At 39.6% G+C, this 18555-nt stretch overlaps 10 protein-coding genes across 10 annotated transcripts; 4 read left to right on the forward strand and 6 right to left on the reverse strand. All coding sequences in view use genetic code 12, as the record gives it.

Moving 5' to 3' along the window:
* On the reverse strand, nucleotides 1-1438 carry CANMA_001738 (PLB1; the record flags this gene model as incomplete). The annotated part of the gene is made up of 2 exons (XM_051813736.1): nucleotides 1-1344; nucleotides 1418-1438. Coding segments are annotated over 2 exons (1365 nt in total), but the record flags the coding sequence as incomplete, so codon positions are not given.
* Nucleotides 1439-2577: 1139 nt separating this feature from the next.
* CANMA_001739 (uncharacterized protein) lies at nucleotides 2578-4497 on the reverse strand (the record flags this gene model as incomplete). The annotated part of the gene is made up of 1 exon (XM_051813737.1): nucleotides 2578-4497. The coding sequence occupies one exon, from the start codon at nucleotides 4495-4497 to the stop codon at nucleotides 2578-2580; it is 1920 nt and encodes a 639-aa protein (XP_051672612.1).
* A 2504-nt stretch (nucleotides 4498-7001) lies between these two features.
* Nucleotides 7002-8045, forward strand: PCD1 (8-oxo-dGTP diphosphatase; the record flags this gene model as incomplete). The annotated part of the gene is made up of 1 exon (XM_051813738.1): nucleotides 7002-8045. The coding sequence occupies one exon, from the start codon at nucleotides 7002-7004 to the stop codon at nucleotides 8043-8045; it is 1044 nt and encodes a 347-aa protein (XP_051672613.1).
* A 157-nt stretch (nucleotides 8046-8202) lies between these two features.
* Nucleotides 8203-8733, forward strand: VMA22 (Vma22p; the record flags this gene model as incomplete). The annotated part of the gene is made up of 1 exon (XM_051813739.1): nucleotides 8203-8733. One exon carries the CDS (start codon nucleotides 8203-8205, stop codon nucleotides 8731-8733), a length of 531 nt encoding a protein of 176 aa, XP_051672614.1.
* A 60-nt stretch (nucleotides 8734-8793) lies between these two features.
* On the reverse strand, nucleotides 8794-10071 carry SSF1 (rRNA-binding ribosome biosynthesis protein; the record flags this gene model as incomplete). The annotated part of the gene is made up of 1 exon (XM_051813740.1): nucleotides 8794-10071. The coding sequence occupies one exon, from the start codon at nucleotides 10069-10071 to the stop codon at nucleotides 8794-8796; it is 1278 nt and encodes a 425-aa protein (XP_051672615.1).
* A 169-nt stretch (nucleotides 10072-10240) lies between these two features.
* CANMA_001743 (RNA-dependent ATPase) lies at nucleotides 10241-11686 on the forward strand (the record flags this gene model as incomplete). Its single annotated transcript, XM_051813741.1, has 1 exon — nucleotides 10241-11686. The coding sequence occupies one exon, from the start codon at nucleotides 10241-10243 to the stop codon at nucleotides 11684-11686; it is 1446 nt and encodes a 481-aa protein (XP_051672616.1).
* A 24-nt stretch (nucleotides 11687-11710) lies between these two features.
* On the reverse strand, nucleotides 11711-12643 carry CANMA_001744 (phosphatidylinositol-3-phosphate-binding ubiquitin-protein ligase; the record flags this gene model as incomplete). Its single annotated transcript, XM_051813742.1, has 2 exons — nucleotides 11711-12493; nucleotides 12617-12643. The coding sequence occupies 2 exons, from the start codon at nucleotides 12641-12643 to the stop codon at nucleotides 11711-11713; spliced, it is 810 nt and encodes a 269-aa protein (XP_051672617.1).
* A 348-nt stretch (nucleotides 12644-12991) lies between these two features.
* On the forward strand, nucleotides 12992-13528 carry MED21 (Med21p; the record flags this gene model as incomplete). Its single annotated transcript, XM_051813743.1, has 1 exon — nucleotides 12992-13528. The coding sequence occupies one exon, from the start codon at nucleotides 12992-12994 to the stop codon at nucleotides 13526-13528; it is 537 nt and encodes a 178-aa protein (XP_051672618.1).
* Nucleotides 13529-13582: 54 nt separating this feature from the next.
* Nucleotides 13583-15742, reverse strand: PMT5 (putative dolichyl-phosphate-mannose--protein mannosyltransferase; the record flags this gene model as incomplete). The annotated part of the gene is made up of 1 exon (XM_051813744.1): nucleotides 13583-15742. The coding sequence occupies one exon, from the start codon at nucleotides 15740-15742 to the stop codon at nucleotides 13583-13585; it is 2160 nt and encodes a 719-aa protein (XP_051672619.1).
* Nucleotides 15743-15849: 107 nt separating this feature from the next.
* SSU1 (Ssu1p) lies at nucleotides 15850-17322 on the reverse strand (the record flags this gene model as incomplete). Its single annotated transcript, XM_051813745.1, has 1 exon — nucleotides 15850-17322. The coding sequence occupies one exon, from the start codon at nucleotides 17320-17322 to the stop codon at nucleotides 15850-15852; it is 1473 nt and encodes a 490-aa protein (XP_051672620.1).
* Between the last annotated feature and the right edge of the window lie 1233 nt (nucleotides 17323-18555).

Consider the following 18555-nt stretch of genomic DNA (forward strand, 5'->3'; position numbering starts at 1 on the left):
GACAGTGTAAGAACTAGACAGGTTGCTGTACGTACTAATGTTACGATGCTGGAGCAAAGTGGATAAGTTCTTGGCATCACATCCAAAGAATGTAGGTCTAGCAGTCAAGTTCAAGTTGATGAAGGTATTCACATCAGGAACATAGGGGAAAATGGTACCATTTCCAGTGTCAGAAAACTGTCTTTCAAAAGTTTGCGTCAATGAAGTTCCATTTGGCCAATATTCATCGGTGTCAGCTGAATTATCAAAGGCAAAGATAACATCAACATCTCTAACTGGTTGAATCAAAGGCGATAATGGGATATTTTGGCCATCTTCTCCACCATCAACAAGAGTTAATGTCTCATTGTTGGCTATATGAGATGACGTACCAACATCAGTCTCGTAAAATGGATTTGGATCATATACAGCCACGTCGTCTTCATCTTTGTCTACCTTTTTCAACAATGAGGTGATGATAGATTTGACCGTCGACGACAATGAAGTGGTATTAATCTGCAACACAAACTGATTAAACAAAGTTGATGACGTACCCATGATATACCCAGCGTTATCGAATCCACCAATACAAGTTCCATTTGTATCTCCATCTGATAAGTCAGTTCCCAAGTACTTGATTTTGGTAAACTGATACAAACTGGCGTCGTAACTTCCCATTTCAAAGGGGTTGAACTCAGTTAGAGTCGAATTGAGATTAACAATCTGACTATTTGGAGATCTAGTGTCACTCACAAAAATTGGGAATGGCATCTCGTAGTTCTTGAATATGTCCCAATCTTGAACCGAACTAAAAGTTAATGATGCACCTGTGTCGTTGAGTGTAGTGAGAAACTGGTGTGCTAACGCTCTCCCCCATGTATCAGTTAAGGATAATTCATACCCGGCATCTTTCTTAGCATCCAAGTCCTCTGAGATACCCTTGTAGTACTTGTAGGTTTTATAGACATTCAATCCACCATAATTAACAATCGAGTGTTCCAAATCCCAAATATCAGTCTTGTGGTCAACAATATCTTGCACCGATGTAAAGTTGTTGAAAACAATGGATCCAACCAACCAACTTCCTCCAGATAACCCTGCAATATAAGTACTGGCTTGAAGTAATCCATTTAACCCGCTGGCATTTCCTCCATTAGGACCTTTCGTTCTTTCGTCCAAAGCACTCAATTGCCCTGCCCCGTTCAACATGGCACGGTAACCACCACCAGAAAACGCCAACCCAATGTGTATGCTCCTGTTTAACTTGCCATAGTCTTCTGGGTTGATATCTGTCATGTTGGCATACTTGAGAAACTCAACAATCTTTTCATTAGTAACTTCGTCCCTTCCGCTTAACCACTCACTCTCTTCATCTGATATACTGTCGGCGACTCGCAAAATATCCGAGCCCGGGCACTCTATGCGTCCAGGGGCATACGAATCTGTAGGCGACCAACATTGTGATAGTGATACTATGGAGATGAGCCAAATCAATACCTGGTGGGCTTGCATTTTTGGCTACTCTAAAGATTGTTTAATGTGGGGTAATGACAGTAATGAATGAACAAAAAACCCCAATCTAACAAATACAAACGTCTAAATGAAAATGAAAAAAAAGAATTAAAAAAAAAAACAGTCTTACGATCATCGTTTTGTTTTCCTTTGATGATGATTTAGTGGACATTTATATATTTATCTATTTTATATATGAAGACCAAAAGCCCTGTATTACACAAACATAATAAAAAAAACGGAACGTCACTAAGGCCGAAACAAAAATAAAAACAATAAAAAAGAAAGAACAGAAAACCCGAGAAGAAAACAAACAAAAATTTCTTTTTTGATTTTAAAACTATAAACTAAAATGAATGTATTTCATTTTAAAAGAAGTCTGGTGTTACTAATCGAATGAACCTTTAGTTCTTAACGCGTCATTTTTTTCAGCCTAAGCCACCCTACAAAAGTTCATTGCTATTGCTATTGCTATAGCTGTTGCTATTGCTGTTGCTATTGCTGTTCTCACCTAATGTCCGTTTTCAAAAAAGCCCTCCTAAACTACCTTATATCATGATTATATCATGAATTTCTTCAGTTTCAATAAAGTGAGACGGTCTTTGTCAAGGCGCAGAGAACAACAGAGCAAAACCGTTCGTAATTTTTGAAGCAAAAAGAGTTTTAGTGAACGCTGCCAAACACGTTTGTTGATGCCGTCCAAAGCCACGTTTTGGCTTAGAAAAATAAAAAAGAAACGAAGCAAGAATGACTACAGAACAAAGTATTGGCGTGGATGAGGCTTCTATAAATAAATTGCTTGACTTATTTCATTTGCGCTTTTAGTAGTTTAATTATCAGACAAGCTTTTATTTGTATTTAGTAAACCTTTTTTTATTCGAGTCGGAATTAACTCTTCTTTGGGAAGGACCCTTGATATTGAAACTTTGTTATTGTTAGTAAACGAAGATGCTTTACGTTTCGTTTTCGGCCTTTGAAAGAAAGGACAATTCCTATGCAGTTTTGTGACAAAGCTCATTTGTATTGATTAAAATTATTGATTTTTATACTATGTACTATCTAACTCTACTGTATATGTATTCCTACTTATTGGAATCCAAAGAATCCAACTATGACCAATGAACACAACCACAATGCCCAACTGAAGGAAATCACGTTTGATCCACTAACTTTTGTACCTTCGTTGCCACTTGTAGTTCCCTGGTCAGTGAAATTCAATTTATCTTGAGCAGCTTCACTATCCAAACTTCCGTCCCAACAATATCTTTCAAAGCATTTCTTACATTGGTCTGATTGTTCTTCACCATTTCTCTCTTGCAGTCTTCTGATAATGGCACATCCTACACAGGCAGGCCATTCGGAGTCCAAAGTCAAGTTGTTTCTTGAAGCGACTTCAAACCCATTACGAATGATGGCATTACGTTCATCTTCATCGTATTTCAATTTGAATGTCGATGTGTTGGACCAGTGTGAAAATGGACGGTTGGCGGTATAAACAATCAATGGTGAGTCGTAGACAGTGTAAGGATTTGACTCGTTGGTGAAGCTAATGTTTCTTTGTTGAAACAAGGTCGACAAGTTCTTTGCGTCGCAGCCAAAGAATGTAGGTCTAGCAGTCAAATTCAAGTTGATGAAGGTATTGATATCAGGGACATAGGGGAAAATTGTACCGTTTCCGGTTTCAGTAAACTGTCTTTCAAAAGTTTGCGTCAATGACTTTCCATTTGGCCATGATTTCTTAGTATCAGCTGAATTATCAAAGGCAAAGATAACATCAACATCTCTAACTGGTTGAATCAAAGGCGATAATGGGATATTTTGGCCATCTTCTCCACCATCAACAAGGGTGAAGGTGTCATTATTAGCTATGTTAAACGACGTACCGACATCAGTTTCGTAAAAGGGGTTTGGGTAGTACAACGCCACGTCTTCTTCTTCGTTAGACACGTCGTTCAAGATTTCAGTGATAATAGACTTGATGGTTGACGATAATGAAGTGGTGTTGATTTTCAACACAAATTGGTTAAACAAAGTTGATGACGTACCCATGATATATCCAGCGTTATCGAATCCACTAATACATGTTCCGTTATTTTCTCCATTGGATAATTGAGTTCCCAAGTACTTCATCTTAGTAAACTGGTACACACTGGCGTCGTAACTTCCAACTTCAAATGGATTAAACTCGGCAAGGGTTGAGTTAATGCTGATAATCTTGGTGTGGGGGGCTCTAGCGTCACTAACAAAAATTGGGAATGGCATCTCGTGATTTTTGAATACATCCCAATCTTGAACTGAACTAAAAGTTAATGATGCACCTGTGTCATCAAGAGTGGATAAGAATTGGTGTGATAATGCTCTTCCCCACGTGTCAGTCAAGGACAACTCGTATCCAGCATCCTGTTTTTTGTTCAAGTCATCAGAAATTCCTTTATAATAATCCAAAGTCTTTACGACGTTGATTCCACCATAATTGACAATCGAATGTTTCAAGTTCCAAATATCAGTCTTGTGGTCAACAATATCTTGCACCGATGTAAAGTTGTTGAAAACAATGGATCCAACCAACCAACTTCCTCCAGATAACCCTGCAATATAAGTACTGGCTTGAAGTAATCCATTTAACCCGCTGGCATTTTTACCGTGAATACCCTTGGTTCTTTCATCCAAGGCACTCATTTGGCCGGCACCATTCAACATGGCACGATAACCACCACCAGAAAATGCTAATCCAATGTGTATACTCTTGTTCAAGTTATTGACATAATCTTCTGGGTTGAAATCTGTCATATTGGCATATTTGAGATAGTCAACAACCTTTTTCTTAGTGACCTCGTCTCTGCCTCTCAACCACTGATCCTCCTCATCTGATATACTGTCGGCAACTCTCAAAATATCCGAGCTTGGACATTGGACCTTTCCAGGGGCATAAGAATCGGTTGGTGACCAACAATGGGATAATGAAACTAAGGAAATGAACCAAAGTAAAAGATGATAGTTATGCATCGTTGTTGTTTTGCTATCCTAGTACTAAATTTGGTGTATTAAACTTTGTTGATAATGAATGAAACAAACAATCCAAAATTGCAGCCAATGAAATGAAAAACGATAACCCAAAGAAAAAAAAACGAAGAAAAGGATAACGACGACCGTTGCTCTGTTTATAATAACCAAAAAGAAAGAAGAGAATCCATCGTTTTGTTTTCAAGGGAATTTCACAACCATTTTAAATGAAATGGCCTAAAAGTGAAAAAATAAAAAAATAACTGTCAAAAAGAAACTCAAGAACATAGAAAGCAAAGAATATTACACAATTGACATATGGAATTACACAAATCCCCAATTAACCTATAAAAATAGAACAACTAACAATAGCAAATGAAAGTAAAGAGCGATGAGAGTTATGAGAGAGATGACTAAACTAAAAATAAACCAAATGCAACTTTTGACCTATAAATACAATACAAAAGCAAATAAGAGAGCAATCATCTAAGCCACTACCACTCAAGAAAAATAACACTTAACGGCTGTCTATACGTTGCCGCGTTCTATTTTTATACTCCGGTGTGCTACTTTGTATAGCCTCTATCTTCTTACCCACGCGTATTTTCAGGATCATTGCAGTAAATATTATAACTCGTAAGAAGAGAATCGCAACAGATCCAAGCTTTAACAATCAGGGAGTCCTGAAGCCATTTTGATACAACAAAAAAAACAATTTAACTTTGAAGCAATCGAAGACTTAAAATAAGTATTCTAGCAAGGATTAGTTTGAACAGGAATGACTTACGCCTGGCCAGTGAGGAGGAAGATAGAGGCATCTTATATCTAGAGCACATCAAAGAAAAAGTGATGCAAATAGCAACTGATAATATGCAGAAAAAAAAAATTGCAAGCCTAATAATAGAATTACAAATACGAAATTATTTATAGAAACATTTACGATTGTCTACGAGCTTCTTTTACTTCAACATCTTCAACTCTTTTTCAACATCAAAGGCAAATTAAGTGATAGAAAAGCTTTGACTTTACCTCTACTTTAGAATGTTTATGTATAGTACCAGTCTGGAACAGGAAAGCCACACCAAAGGGAATTTTTTCACCTTACACAAGGGTATTTCACGTTTGTTTCGCTGGACGTGTAATTGTTACGAGCACTTCTCGCGAAATTGATGGGGTGAGTACCAACTACAATAGGAAGCATTGTACTCAAAATCATACATAATAATGTAACGTAATGCATGAAGTGTGGATGGACTCTACAAAACTAGGTCGCTGTGTATTATGACGTAACTTCAATCAAATTCGTATTGACACAGGACAGAACATAAAAGCATGAGTGAGGGTAAAAAAATTACTTCGACGTTTTGTGTACCGCTTCGGCTATGGAGTATACTTTTTTTTTTGTGCGTGTTGGCTTCGGCTATATAAATGTCAGTTTCCGGCTACAAAACGCAACAGAAGGAGACACAACAATCTGTCTGCTGCAACTGTACAGTCCTTGTTGGAAAAGAGATATGAGATTTAGATAAAGGTTGTTGCGGTTTGTAAAGCAGAAAGTTAATAAAACTAGATGACACCTTCATATACTTTAATTTAACTCGGCTCTCTAAAACAGTCAAAGAATTTGGTATAGAATAGTTGCAAAATTCAAACACCTAAAAGACCCAATAGAAAACCATGAATCTACAACTATTTTCTCTACTTAGTATTCTAGATCATTATTATTCTATTAATCTATGGCAACACATGGATGAAAAAGAGTCTATGGACTGTAGATAGACCCCTTCGATAAACGCTGGAACAACCGCGTGCTCCTTATTTCCTACACTGTCAATCAAATGAGCATCAACGTCACATGTCGTCCTGAATTGTGCTGCCTCCTCCTACTTTCATATCAATTTCCCCGTCTCTCCTAGTCACTGTTCCAAGTTACATTGTCATGGCCGTAATCGCAACTTTCATTTCAAATATTTCCCCTCAATTCAATAGACATTCGCACCGTATAATTTGGGAGAGGGGAATTTTCCTTTAGTCCCCAAAAGTCGGGGTAATTGAGAGTCACCCACACACACAAACTACACACTTTTCATTCTACGCGATCCAATTGGTCGTATCTCCTAATCTCCATTGTTTACTTAAACGATGTTACCTTGTGATTACTTGAACTGTAGTGGTAATTTCAATCTAATAACAGAGAGACCGAGGATGCCAAAGAGAAGAAAAAAAAAATAAACCACTCTGAATCAGACCGCTTCTTCTGCAGTCTTGTGTGTGTGCATCTGAATTTTTTCCACCTAGATATTGGCATTGCAAACCAGCACCACCTATACACACACACACACACATATATATATATATATATGATGACAAAGGGTCCAGAAGTAGATTTCATTGGGAGTCTCCGTGACTACGTGGCTCCCGCTTATCGCGGCAGCAAAACCTCAGTATGGCATAGACTTCCCATAACAAGAAGATCGGCAGTATTTATCTTACTATTTTTAGGCAACATGGGAGAGCTCAGGGTTCTTCTAACCAAAAGATCATCCAAGTTACGGAACTTTCCTGGCCATGTAGCCTTACCCGGTGGAAAAGCCGATAATGGACTTGAGTCGGAATGGACGGTTAGTCGAAGAGAAATGCACGAAGAGATTGGTTTGTCATCACATGACGATTCGTTGGCGAAGTTGGGAATCAGCATAGAACACATCACACTATTGCCCAGTTACTTGTCTCGTACCTTTTCATGTGTTAGACCGTGCGTTGGATTTATGAAGTTCAACAACGAGGGCGATGTCGAAGCGACAATTGCGTCAAGGTTGAATCTCGTTTTGAACCCCGGTGAAAGCTCGTCGATATTTTCATGCCCATTAAAAGATTTCTTGTATCCAGTAGTTGATGAACCAGCAAGTGAAGCGTTGGAACGTGTTTCTTATCATATGAAATGGGGAGGTATACCATGGTCCTTGCGATCATACACGTTTTTGCAAAACAACCCTAATGAAGTTGAATGGTTGAAACATATAAAAGACCTATCGGCACTGGAAGATGAGGAGTTGGGAGAAGAGTTGGACCAGTCTGACAAGGGCAGAATAACACCCCCAAATGCGACTCCATTAAGATCTATATCTCCTTCCAGATCAAGGTCTCCAACTAGAGACAGTAAACTAGACCCAAGGGAGACCAAGCAAGCAAATAGCAAAAAGGAGAAAAAGGATTTGACCTCATGGGGAAGACTTGGTTCTCGCACAGACGAGGAGACGAACGAGAAGATATACGATGTTTGGGGCCTCACTGCCAACATCCTCCATGACTTGAGTGAAATAGTGTATGCTAGAGACAGAATCGGTAAAAGACAAATTGGAGAAGAGGAAATGATTTACTGTCTTCACGAATTTGGTCATCTTATGCAGCAAAAGGAACGCAGTGATGCAGAGGTTAAATTGATTCATTCTTCAAACACGCCATCAGCATCGCGTGACGGTGAATTTGGATTTAATCTGATATTACCTCCAGAAGAATTCAGTAGATTGAAAAATTTGTACAAATTATAAGATATAGATTTCAACGATTAAGTCAAAGTATGGTTTGTAGTTTCTCATTTGTGGGGGAGAGGAACAAGTTCGGTGCGAAACTGGAAAACAGAAGAACTGAAAAATTGCGCGAAAACATTTCAAGCGATACCTGCCTCCGGACAGATCAACTATCACGATGCCATCGATCGATGAAGATGAGAAAACCATCCAACTCCTCAATCTACTAAATGAATATCAAGAGTTGACAGGTGCTTGTCGACTGCATTTCATAAATGGATTTCTCAATTTGAGCCGAGCTAACTTTCAGAGTGAAAAGACCAAATTTGGCAAAGACACATTCGACATGCGAAGCTACGATGCTTGTAAAATCGTTGGGCTCATGGACGAATCGGATGAATTCAATATTGTTGATAGAACGAAAACCTCACCTGGTGATGCTGTTGACGATGATCAATTTACCAATGACATAACACCAGCTTCAGAGTTGAAGAATCGCAAGAATCGAAATGCAAATACCGCCAAGACTGAAACTGAAAAGACAGCTACCATCACATATAGGGATCCGATTTTGCAATTCGGTGCATTGACACCATCGCAGCTAAAGACTAGTCAAGAAGATTTTGGCCTGGCGTTGAACTTGAGCGTTCGAATAATCAACATACGACGTAAAATCGAAACATTGGTATCAGAGTTGGAGAGACACTGAGTCTACAGGTTGTAATTAGTAATAGGGAGCTAAACAAAGTAAAAGCATACATGTTTTCATCTATACCTCTACGTCACTGTACAAATCACTGTCGTTCTCATAGTCTTCAGCGTTAATTTCAGGCATGTTTTCATCTTCATCAGCATCCTCGTCATCATCCTCCTCGTCATCATCACCACTCTTGTCCTCTCCACCATCCTCATCAGCAAAACGTGCCTTTTTTCTAAGCTTCTTTGCTTGTTTTATCTCAAGCTTGGCTTGCACAGCGGCTTGTTGTTTTGCTCTTCTTTCTTGCTTCAACTTTTCCTTCAACTTATGCTTTGCATCAAGTTCATCGGCGTCTTTTGCTGATTTGGATACAGAAGAATGGTAAAGTGTTTTTGATGCTCCAACGAGACCTTCTTCAATCTTGAGTAACGACATATTTATCCTTGGTCCCAATTCAATCAATTTAATAGCTCTTTTCTTGGCGGTGGTAATTGATTCTTGTTGTTGAGGTTGGTCCTGATTCTGCTGTGATTGTCTTTTAAGAAATTCTTCGTGCTGCACTTCAACGACTGCATCATCTTCCACTTCACTGTCAGAAGTCAATCCACCAACTGCATAAGGATCCAAGATCAAGTCTGACACGTCTTGGGCATTGGTCATCTTGGGCAACTTTTTCTTCAAGTTGTGATGAGATTGAATAAGTTTCTTGACACTCTTGCTCTCGTCAACAAGCTTGGTATTTATCGAGTAGTGTCTAAGCTCAATCTCACCCGTGGCTTTGTCCTTGGAAATTAGCAAAACTCTCTTGATGGCATTGACTTTGGTGTTTTGTGGTTGGATTGGTGGAAACATGTTTTGAAACATGGTAACCATTAATTTTTCATGCATGGGCATCTCTTTGACATTGTTGGAAAATCCATTCAACACCAACAACGGTGGCTGGTGGAACTCAGAACTATCTTTACCAACAGATTTGGGGTGTTTCAAGATCTTTCTCACGTCTTTGCATAAGGAATACGTATTGACCATAAATTGCAATGTGGGACCTCTTGGCAATTTACCCATACGCAAAGTGATGTTGCCCGAAGATGTTTGGTTGAAAATGAACAAGTCAGAAACATGTAACGGTCCGCACATAACTATAAAGTCTTTTAATTTATTGGACTTGCGTTCTCGCAAGTTGATGGCAGTATGTGGTTGCATGACATTTCTAAAGTCAGATACTAATTGAGATAACGAATGATTTTTCAAGGATGAACCTAGATGGATCACCATTGACTTGGGTATTTTGGCAACCTCTTCTTCAGTAGCTTTCTGATGGGTTCTTCTCTTTGTTCTCCTCTTGGCCATGGTGTTGTTACGTAACTGTTTCTATTGTAGAAAATGTAGAAGTAAATGGTGGAAAAATAAAATCCATCTCATCGTTTGAAATCACCACAACACAAAAGAAGAAAAAAAAAAAATTAAAAAGAAGGAAAACTTATTCCTACTTTCCATCACCATCTTCCATCAACCAAGTATGTCGTCAAAGGGGGTCCATAAAAAAAGCAAATCATCCGATGCTACAAAAAAGCTAGCCGAAAAGATAAAGAAACAAGCTTTACTCAAGCAGAAGCAATTACAAGAGTCAAAAGAATCGTCACAAGAAGTAGAAGGTGATAAAAAGGGAAGTACATCTGCAGCACCCACCACGGAGACTACTGTAGACCCCGATGCTGAACTTAAATTCAACACCTTTGCTGAACTAAATCTAGTTCCAGACTTGCTTGAAGCTATTCAACAGATGAAATTCACCAAACCCACCCCAATTCAATCCGAAGCCATACCCCATGCCCTCGAAGGGAAGGATATCATTGGCTTAGCAGTTACTGGTTCGGGTAAAACAGCCGCATTTGCCATTCCAATCTTGCAAGCCCTCTGGCATGCACAAACACCGTACTTTGGTTTAGTCCTTGCGCCAACCAGAGAGTTGGCATTTCAAATAAAAGACACGTTTGACGCACTCGGTGCTACAATGGGACTAAGATCGGTGTGTATTGTTGGTGGAATGGATATGATGGACCAGGCACGGGAATTGATGAGAAAACCCCACATTGTAGTTGCAACTCCGGGAAGAATAATGGATCATTTGGAACATACCAAAGGGTTTAGCTTGAAGAATTTGAAGTATCTTGTCATGGATGAAGCTGACAGATTGTTGGACATGGACTTTGGACCAGCATTGGATAAAATTTTGAAGGTGATCCCACCGAAGCGGACAACATACTTGTTCTCGGCAACAATGACGAGTAAGATTGAAAAGTTGCAAAGAGCAAGTTTACACAATCCAGTCAGGGTTGCCGTGTCGACAAAGTACCAGACGGCTGACAATTTAGTGCAATCGATGATGTTGGTCAATGATGGGTACAAGAATACTATTTTGATTCATTTGTTGAATGAGTTTATGGGAAAGTCAACTATAGTGTTTACAAGAACCGTGGCGCATGCTCAAAGAACAGCATTGTTGGCACGAATATTGGGATTCAATGCCGTTCCCTTACATGGTCAATTATCACAAGCTCAAAGATTAGGTTCCTTGAATAAATTCAAGTCCTCCAAAGCCAACATTTTGGTTGCTACCGATGTAGCAGCAAGAGGTTTGGATATACCCCTGGTCGATCTCGTCATCAACTATGATATTCCAACGGACTCGAAAGCGTACATTCACAGAGTAGGAAGAACGGCGAGGGCGGGAAGGTCAGGTAAATCCATCTCCTTGATCACACAATACGACTTGGAAATGTACTTGCGAATTGAGAATGCATTGGGAAAGAAGCTTCCGAAAGAAGATAAACCGCCAAAAGAAGTACTCGATGCGTTGCACATTCACGTAGATAAAGCTACTGCTGAGGCTATCAGACAGACAAAGGAAATACACGACAAGCGAGGCAAAAGAAGAAGAGATGATGATCGTGAAGAAAGGTAAACACATACATATACATTTAGTAATTTATTTATGTAAGAAATGAACCGGACATTCGCCATAACCCTTTTTATTAAACCAATCCTTGATGCATTTGTAATGGAAAACACATAAGCACTCCAATCTGCCAACCTTATCTCCTGGTTTGAGATCCTCAAGGCATATAACACATTCTTCTTCCTCAACTTTCTCCTGAGGTAAAAGAAGCGATGTGTCCAAACTTGCGCTTGCTGATTCAGCAACGCCTATATTTTCATATTGTGGTTTTGGGATTGGCGGTATATTGTACACCAACATCTTGTTCCTCGGATTCAGTTCTGGGGAAAATCTAGTCGAGTGATCAGTGTTGAAATCAAATGCCACGAGACACTCGTTAATATGCTGCTCCTTGAATTTTTCAAAGTCATCATTCGATATGAGCTCCACATTCTTTCTATCGGAAATATACTCCTTCAAAAGATCAGTTGCACAAACAGGACACAAGTTACTATCGCTATTACCGTCTTGATTACGCCTAATCAAGGACGTGGTCGATGAAGAACACGGTAGTTGATGTGTACGTTCTCGCGACGTGTACTTGATCCCATTCGTGTTATCTTCATCACTTTGATTCACCACCGAGTTGGGTTCTTCAAATAAAGCTCGTCGAATCATGATAATTTCATTGGCACATTCATCGCAAGTTCTGTACAACTCATTTGGTTTCGATAGGTGCACGCGTGATCTATCGCCGCCACTGGAGTGTGAAGGTGGTGATGAAGATACGTCTGGTTGCGTTGATATTGGTGTATTGTCAAAATAGTGCATCTCCTGAGACGAACAGTCACCACACACCACTCTCCCACATTTTCTACAGTGATGCCGCCTGTGAAATATGCTATATGTCGTGTGACAAATGACACATTCTGATACCTCGCTATCGTCCTGCCATACTGGCGCCACAAGTCTACGCGGTGGCATGATAAAGTGTAGTTGTATATGTTATTATGGAATACAGATGAGTGGCAACTGTGGGTCTGGTTTTTGTTTTTTTTAAAAAAATTGTGGATCTGCCTAGGTCACCCTTGCCACACACCAAGTCTCCTTATCTTAATAAGATGATTCACAAAGAATATGAGAGAAATTTAAAACCACCACAAAAAAAGGATACGAAAGAGAAAGAGAAAGAGAAAGAGAAAGAGAAAGAGAAAAATGCAAATTGAGAGGGTGCACGACTTTAATTGTCGCATTTGTTTGTCACAAATTATGAACCTTTGACAAGAAAAAGATCCAGTTGTTTAGCATACATCAGCATATTCCCACTTTCCAATGTCTGATAGGCTAACACAGCTACAGATCTGTCTAGATCAGCTTATAGAGCAATTTAATGCTACTGTACACTATGTCAATATCCATGCAAAGCCAGCGTTGTTAGATGAGGATCCAACGTCAGTATCCAACAGAGCCGCCAATGCACCGACTCCTCAACAACAACAGCAGCAGCAGACGCAGCAGCAGCAATCACCACAGTCTGTGCAGCAACTGCCCAAAGATGAAGCCAACGAGGAAACGAAGGAGGGGCCGAAGCCTCCTGAAGCTACTGAAGAAGACTTTGAATGCGCAGTTGATGAATTGGCAACTGATATCGTATTGAAAAGTCGACAAATCAACATGTTGATTGATTCACTACCTGGAATTGGTGTCACTCCCGAAGCCCAATTGAAATTGATTGCTGATTTGAGTCAGGAGTTGAAACAAGTGGAACAAGAGAGACAAGAGAAGATCAAAGAGAAGGATGAGTTATTGATCAAAGTTGACGATTTGATTAAGGACTTGGCTACAGGCATCTCGCAAACAAGAATGTAAAATGTCTAAGGTAATGTATAAAATTTATGTATGATTGAAATAATGTATTGTGTTTTAACCTCCGTATGTCATACAATCCATGTTCCAACTTGAAAACCATTTATGGGCAACACACTTAGCGACTGTCCATTCAGATCCATAAATAAGAGGTGTGAATTCAACGAAGCAGTATACAGCAGTTGCAAGTACTGCAACCATTAATGGAACCCGTACGTATCTGTTTTGGTAATTCAAGTACTCGCCCAAATTCAATATAGCAAAATATAGTGCTGGCAAGTAATGGTGAGCATAAAGGTTACGACGCATGAAAAAGTACGGCCAATAATGAAGTATCCATCCAGCAACGTACTGCAATGTATTGGTATAAAACATTCGTTTCTCCTCAGGATCAAGGTAAAACACGTATGGATTTAAATTGCGTAACCCATGGAATGCAAGCTTGATCATAGTGATGAGTATAACAATGAAACTTAATATATAGGTAACCACGTTACCCAAGTAATAAATCTGACTTGTATGTTCTGTCAAACTTGTATACTGTGGCAAGCTCTGGAAATAGGCAACACCTTTGAGTAAAAATGGCCAGGATTCAGGTCTCGAACTGGACTTATGTGGCGCAGTAAAATCAGAATTGACTCTAAACATGGCCTGATGAAGGTCCCAAACCTTGGTCCAAAAGGACACATGTCCAAAGTCTGCGTGTGGGGATTTGTCGTCCAATCTGGGATGCAGATTGGTCTCAATGTACCATAATGAATTGGGGATGGTTGATTCCAGAACACACAACACTTCATTTTGGTAATCACCCCAGCTTGGAAGTTTGTCATGATGACTTATCAAGTTACATTTTTGATCCCTGCTAACTAACATGAAGACTGTTTCGGTAGCACGCAACTTGATCATTGGTAAGTTATTAACGGCATGGGGCTTTTTGTTTAGAATTCGTAACTTGAACTCGTACTCGGTATTGCCTAATAACCCCCTTGTTGCATTACAATTCATTTCTTTTGAATAATCGTGTTCGGAGATTGGTGGTCTCACGTCACTCACATGTAGGTATCTCCCTGTGGCCTTGTGGTATAATCTAATATACTCACCATCCTTCACAGCTCTTGTTTGATTAAAGTGTTTGTGTTCGTAGAACTTGCGTGGCAATTCAACCACCCACTCGTTATTTGGATCCTCGTGACCGTACAACGACACTTGCTGTAATTGTGTTCCCCTGGGGTAAATTTTATCATGCGAATGAAGATATTTCTCGAGGCTATTGTGTTTGATTGTGACAGTACTACCATATAATACCTCTAAAGGTGATGCACTATAGCCTTGGAAAGTGGATCTTAGTCTAGGCGAGATCAATCCACTATTTGGCCCCTCAAATGGTAATAAATCAAAATGCACCTTCCACAACGATAAATAAATTGTCAATGGCAAAATCAATAACGTGAAGAACTTGTAGAATAGAATTCTGAACCACTTGAAGGTACTTATTGTTAAGTCACCAAGTAGCTGGTACGAATCTAACAAGGTAAAGATTCCCACCCATAAAAGGGTATAGAATCCCGTCAACTTTATCGAGATTGTCCAGCCTAGTGACAATCCCGTTGCAATCACGTAAACCCACCACCACTGTCTTTCTGGCTCGGCTCTGCACAAAAGACTAAAGTAGTAGATAGTTAATGCTTGCCCCAAAATCAATGCCGAGTCTAGTAGGATGAATTTCGATTGTGTGGTTAACGAATTCTCAAACAAAACTAATGCTGCAGCGAACAAGGAAACCAAGTAGTCATAATCAAGACGTACAGTAAAATACGCAAGGTTCACGGTAAGAATGCCGCAAACCCCGGAAAACAACCTCATGAGTGTGTATGGAACATTGGAGTAGGGTTGTCCGATGAATTCAAAGTCAGCGTCAGGATCGAAATGTCCCAATTTGGCCAATATAAAGTAAATAAGTTTACCCAATGGCGGATGAACATCAACTGAAAAGGTCCCCTTGAAGTAATGTTGTACATATCTTAGGATATGGATCTCATCAAACACAATATTTGCCGGCTGGTAAATTTTGTAAATACGTAGGAAGGAAATGGATGTGAGGAAAAGGAGTATTCCAAAATCCTTTTTCGAGAGCTCATTAGCTTTCCGTATTCTTGATTGAACACCATATGGTCTAAACGGCCCTGTTCTATATTCGTCTTCCACCTTTGATGACATTGTTGGTGATTCGTGCTGAGAAAGGAGGCTAATTTTTCAATTCTTTTGAATGCGCGTATTTCAAATCTCTATCAAAATTAATCTATTAAATGCTAAACTAAGCTAGTCTATACCATTTCTCTCTGTTTATACTTTTTATACTTTACTTCCAATTCGCCCTTTATAAGCCCATTTGTGTATACGGCAACCCCCACAAGACAAGCAATAGTTATACCAATACCGGCAACAGCAAAAACGGCACCCATAACTTTAAAAGCTAGTAAGGGGTAGTTCCCTACACCACCTTTGCCAACTTCGGTGTTGGACAAAGACATGGTACATAAAGGGAAAGTCATTGCCCAAAAACCCTTGTGGTGTTTCAAAAGTCCGTACTTGTTGGTATGTTGATCATTGAGGGTTTTGGCAAATGGTCGTATCTTTGAAAAGATAGACACAACAGCTATAAATGTCATGTAGTAGCCAAATGAAAGTATAAACAATCCTAGGAACCCTCCAATGCATAGGAAGATTTTTCCGTACACTAATTCTTCCGGGATTAGCTGGTTCAAGTTATTGCCGAATAAGTAAATACTGTATGACGATTGGCCCAAGAAACCCACTGGCAAGAATCCAGTGAATATCAACTGCGTTGGGGGAATCTTGTGCATGATCAACCTCCATATGTATATAGTGATGATTGCAAACGCCAAACAAATTGACAATGCCCACAACATGTAACTGACAATCATGGTAATGACAATTTGATTCAATGTATACATATTCAACTCGATTAGATGACCCGAGGACGACGTCACTGTTAGCGCCACAATAGGAAGCAACAACGTAGCATTCAATTTCGAGTCAGATTGTACTGCATTCAATTTGGAAAAGAAACTAAAGTACACGATTGGGAAAGCAGTGTAGACTGCAGAAGCGACAGATATCCACCACAACGTCCACACCAAATACATGTGATGGCCTTTGGTGATGAAGGAAGTATAGTTTACAATAGTTGTAAATCCCATGGAAAAAGCACCCATATAAGACGCCTGCAACGGGTCGACATGATATGCTCTCAACTTTTGGGGGAAATATATGCATTGCATGACGAACAAAATCACATTAACAATGAATAAGATGCAGCATATGCCAAACATGATGTACGAGCACACTTCTAGCCAATGAGCTGGAAATGGGAACCTATACAAGATTGTTGATGATATTCCTGTACCCATTACTGAAACGAAATAAGCAGGCACGAAGTTTTTGATCAAGTTGCCAACTATAAACCTCCTGTACCATGATTCTTCTCGAGGTACTGGCTTTGACCCTCGAAGTTGTTCTTGCAAATGCTCGTACTCCTTTGAGGTTGACGCTACTGACGAAATAACTGAATCATAGTCCATCACTCTATTAGCATTTTGGTTTTGTAAAGAAGATCCTTGTGTTCTGGAGGATTGCTGTGAATTATTATCAACTGTTTCTGCTGCTGCTGCTGCTCTTCTTGACAGATTTGAGTTTGCGTCCTCATCGGACACATTTTTGCGAACCACATCTACTTCTTGTGCCGATGATGTGCCCGAATGACTGTGGCTACTCATCACGTCACCTGATATGTTGCAATTTTTACTGACAGGGGAAATTAATTAATACACAAAACCCGTTTTCTGGCTGAGCTATTTTATAGTTATCTGCTAAAGGGTTCGAGTTGTAAAAGTGGTAGACTCCAGAAATGGCTGCAAATGGGGGGATTTGGTTTGCAATCGTAAGGTGTTGGTGATGTAGGAGATGAGGGTGGAAATTTGCCCTTTATAAAAAGAAATGGGATCCACATTTTTTTTCTGTCTCCCCGATCCTCGTGCGGCGTGGATGCGAATACGGAGTAGCTCACGGCGTCTCCATAGCAAAGGTACATTTGAAAAAGCGGGACTGAGGTTCCGATTGGAGGGGGGGAGGAAGTAGAACAAGTACCTCTCCTACAATTAAGCTTTGCGGTTTTCAACAGAGATTAAGCTGAATGTCCTGCTCACCCAAAAAGACAAATACTTTGAAGTAATACATGGGGTATCTACGTTATACAGAAGCGGGTGACGCTTGACATTTGTTTGGCTTTTTGCCTTACAGCACTCCATGAATTCCATAGAACAGACTAGCTACTGCTTTTTCTACCTCGGTGTCGCTTAAAGTAACTATTAAGAAGCAGCGGCAATGATACGGTCGCTTTAACACCATTTGCCGACGCCAATTCTTCATGCGGCAACATTTTCTTCAAAGCGCTACGATCTCAGGCCACTTTTAATTTGTAACAACCGTGTAACCATTGTTGCCTTGTGAAAAGCAAACAGTGCTGTTCCACGTTTTATCAGAAGCATTAAAATTTTAAACGCAAGATCTAAATTGAGATATTATTTCTTTTGTATTGAGTTAATTTAAAATTGCCTAATTTGGTATTCCCATCAGGCGGCCCCGACGGCAAACGAGAAAAAATGAATTTTTGTTAGAGCAGCGGTCATTAATTTTTTCGTTTTGTGTTAAATTAATTAAATTAACACTTTACGTGTAACATAAAACAGAAAAGCCATTTATTGATCGTTTTGGCAGTCTCATTTAAAGGAGAAGTAGAAGTGCTACAGTTGGTTGTTGACCCGGAAAGAGTGGATGTATGCTGAACGGAAGAGCAAAATCGCATCTAATGTTACTACCTGAGGGGAGTCGTATTTTGGAGCAGGTGCGTTTCAAATTGTGTGTTCTCCCGACTACAATTCAAAACAATAGAGTTTACATGGTGATGTCACCCTTGCTTTGTTTAAGCACAGCATGGTTTATTTCACAAA

Source organism: Candida margitis (genome assembly GCF_024628925.1).
Source record: "Candida margitis strain CBS 14175 chromosome Unknown scaffold49, whole genome shotgun sequence".
Classification (NCBI taxonomy): Eukaryota; Fungi; Ascomycota; class Pichiomycetes; order Serinales; family Debaryomycetaceae; genus Lodderomyces; species Lodderomyces margitis.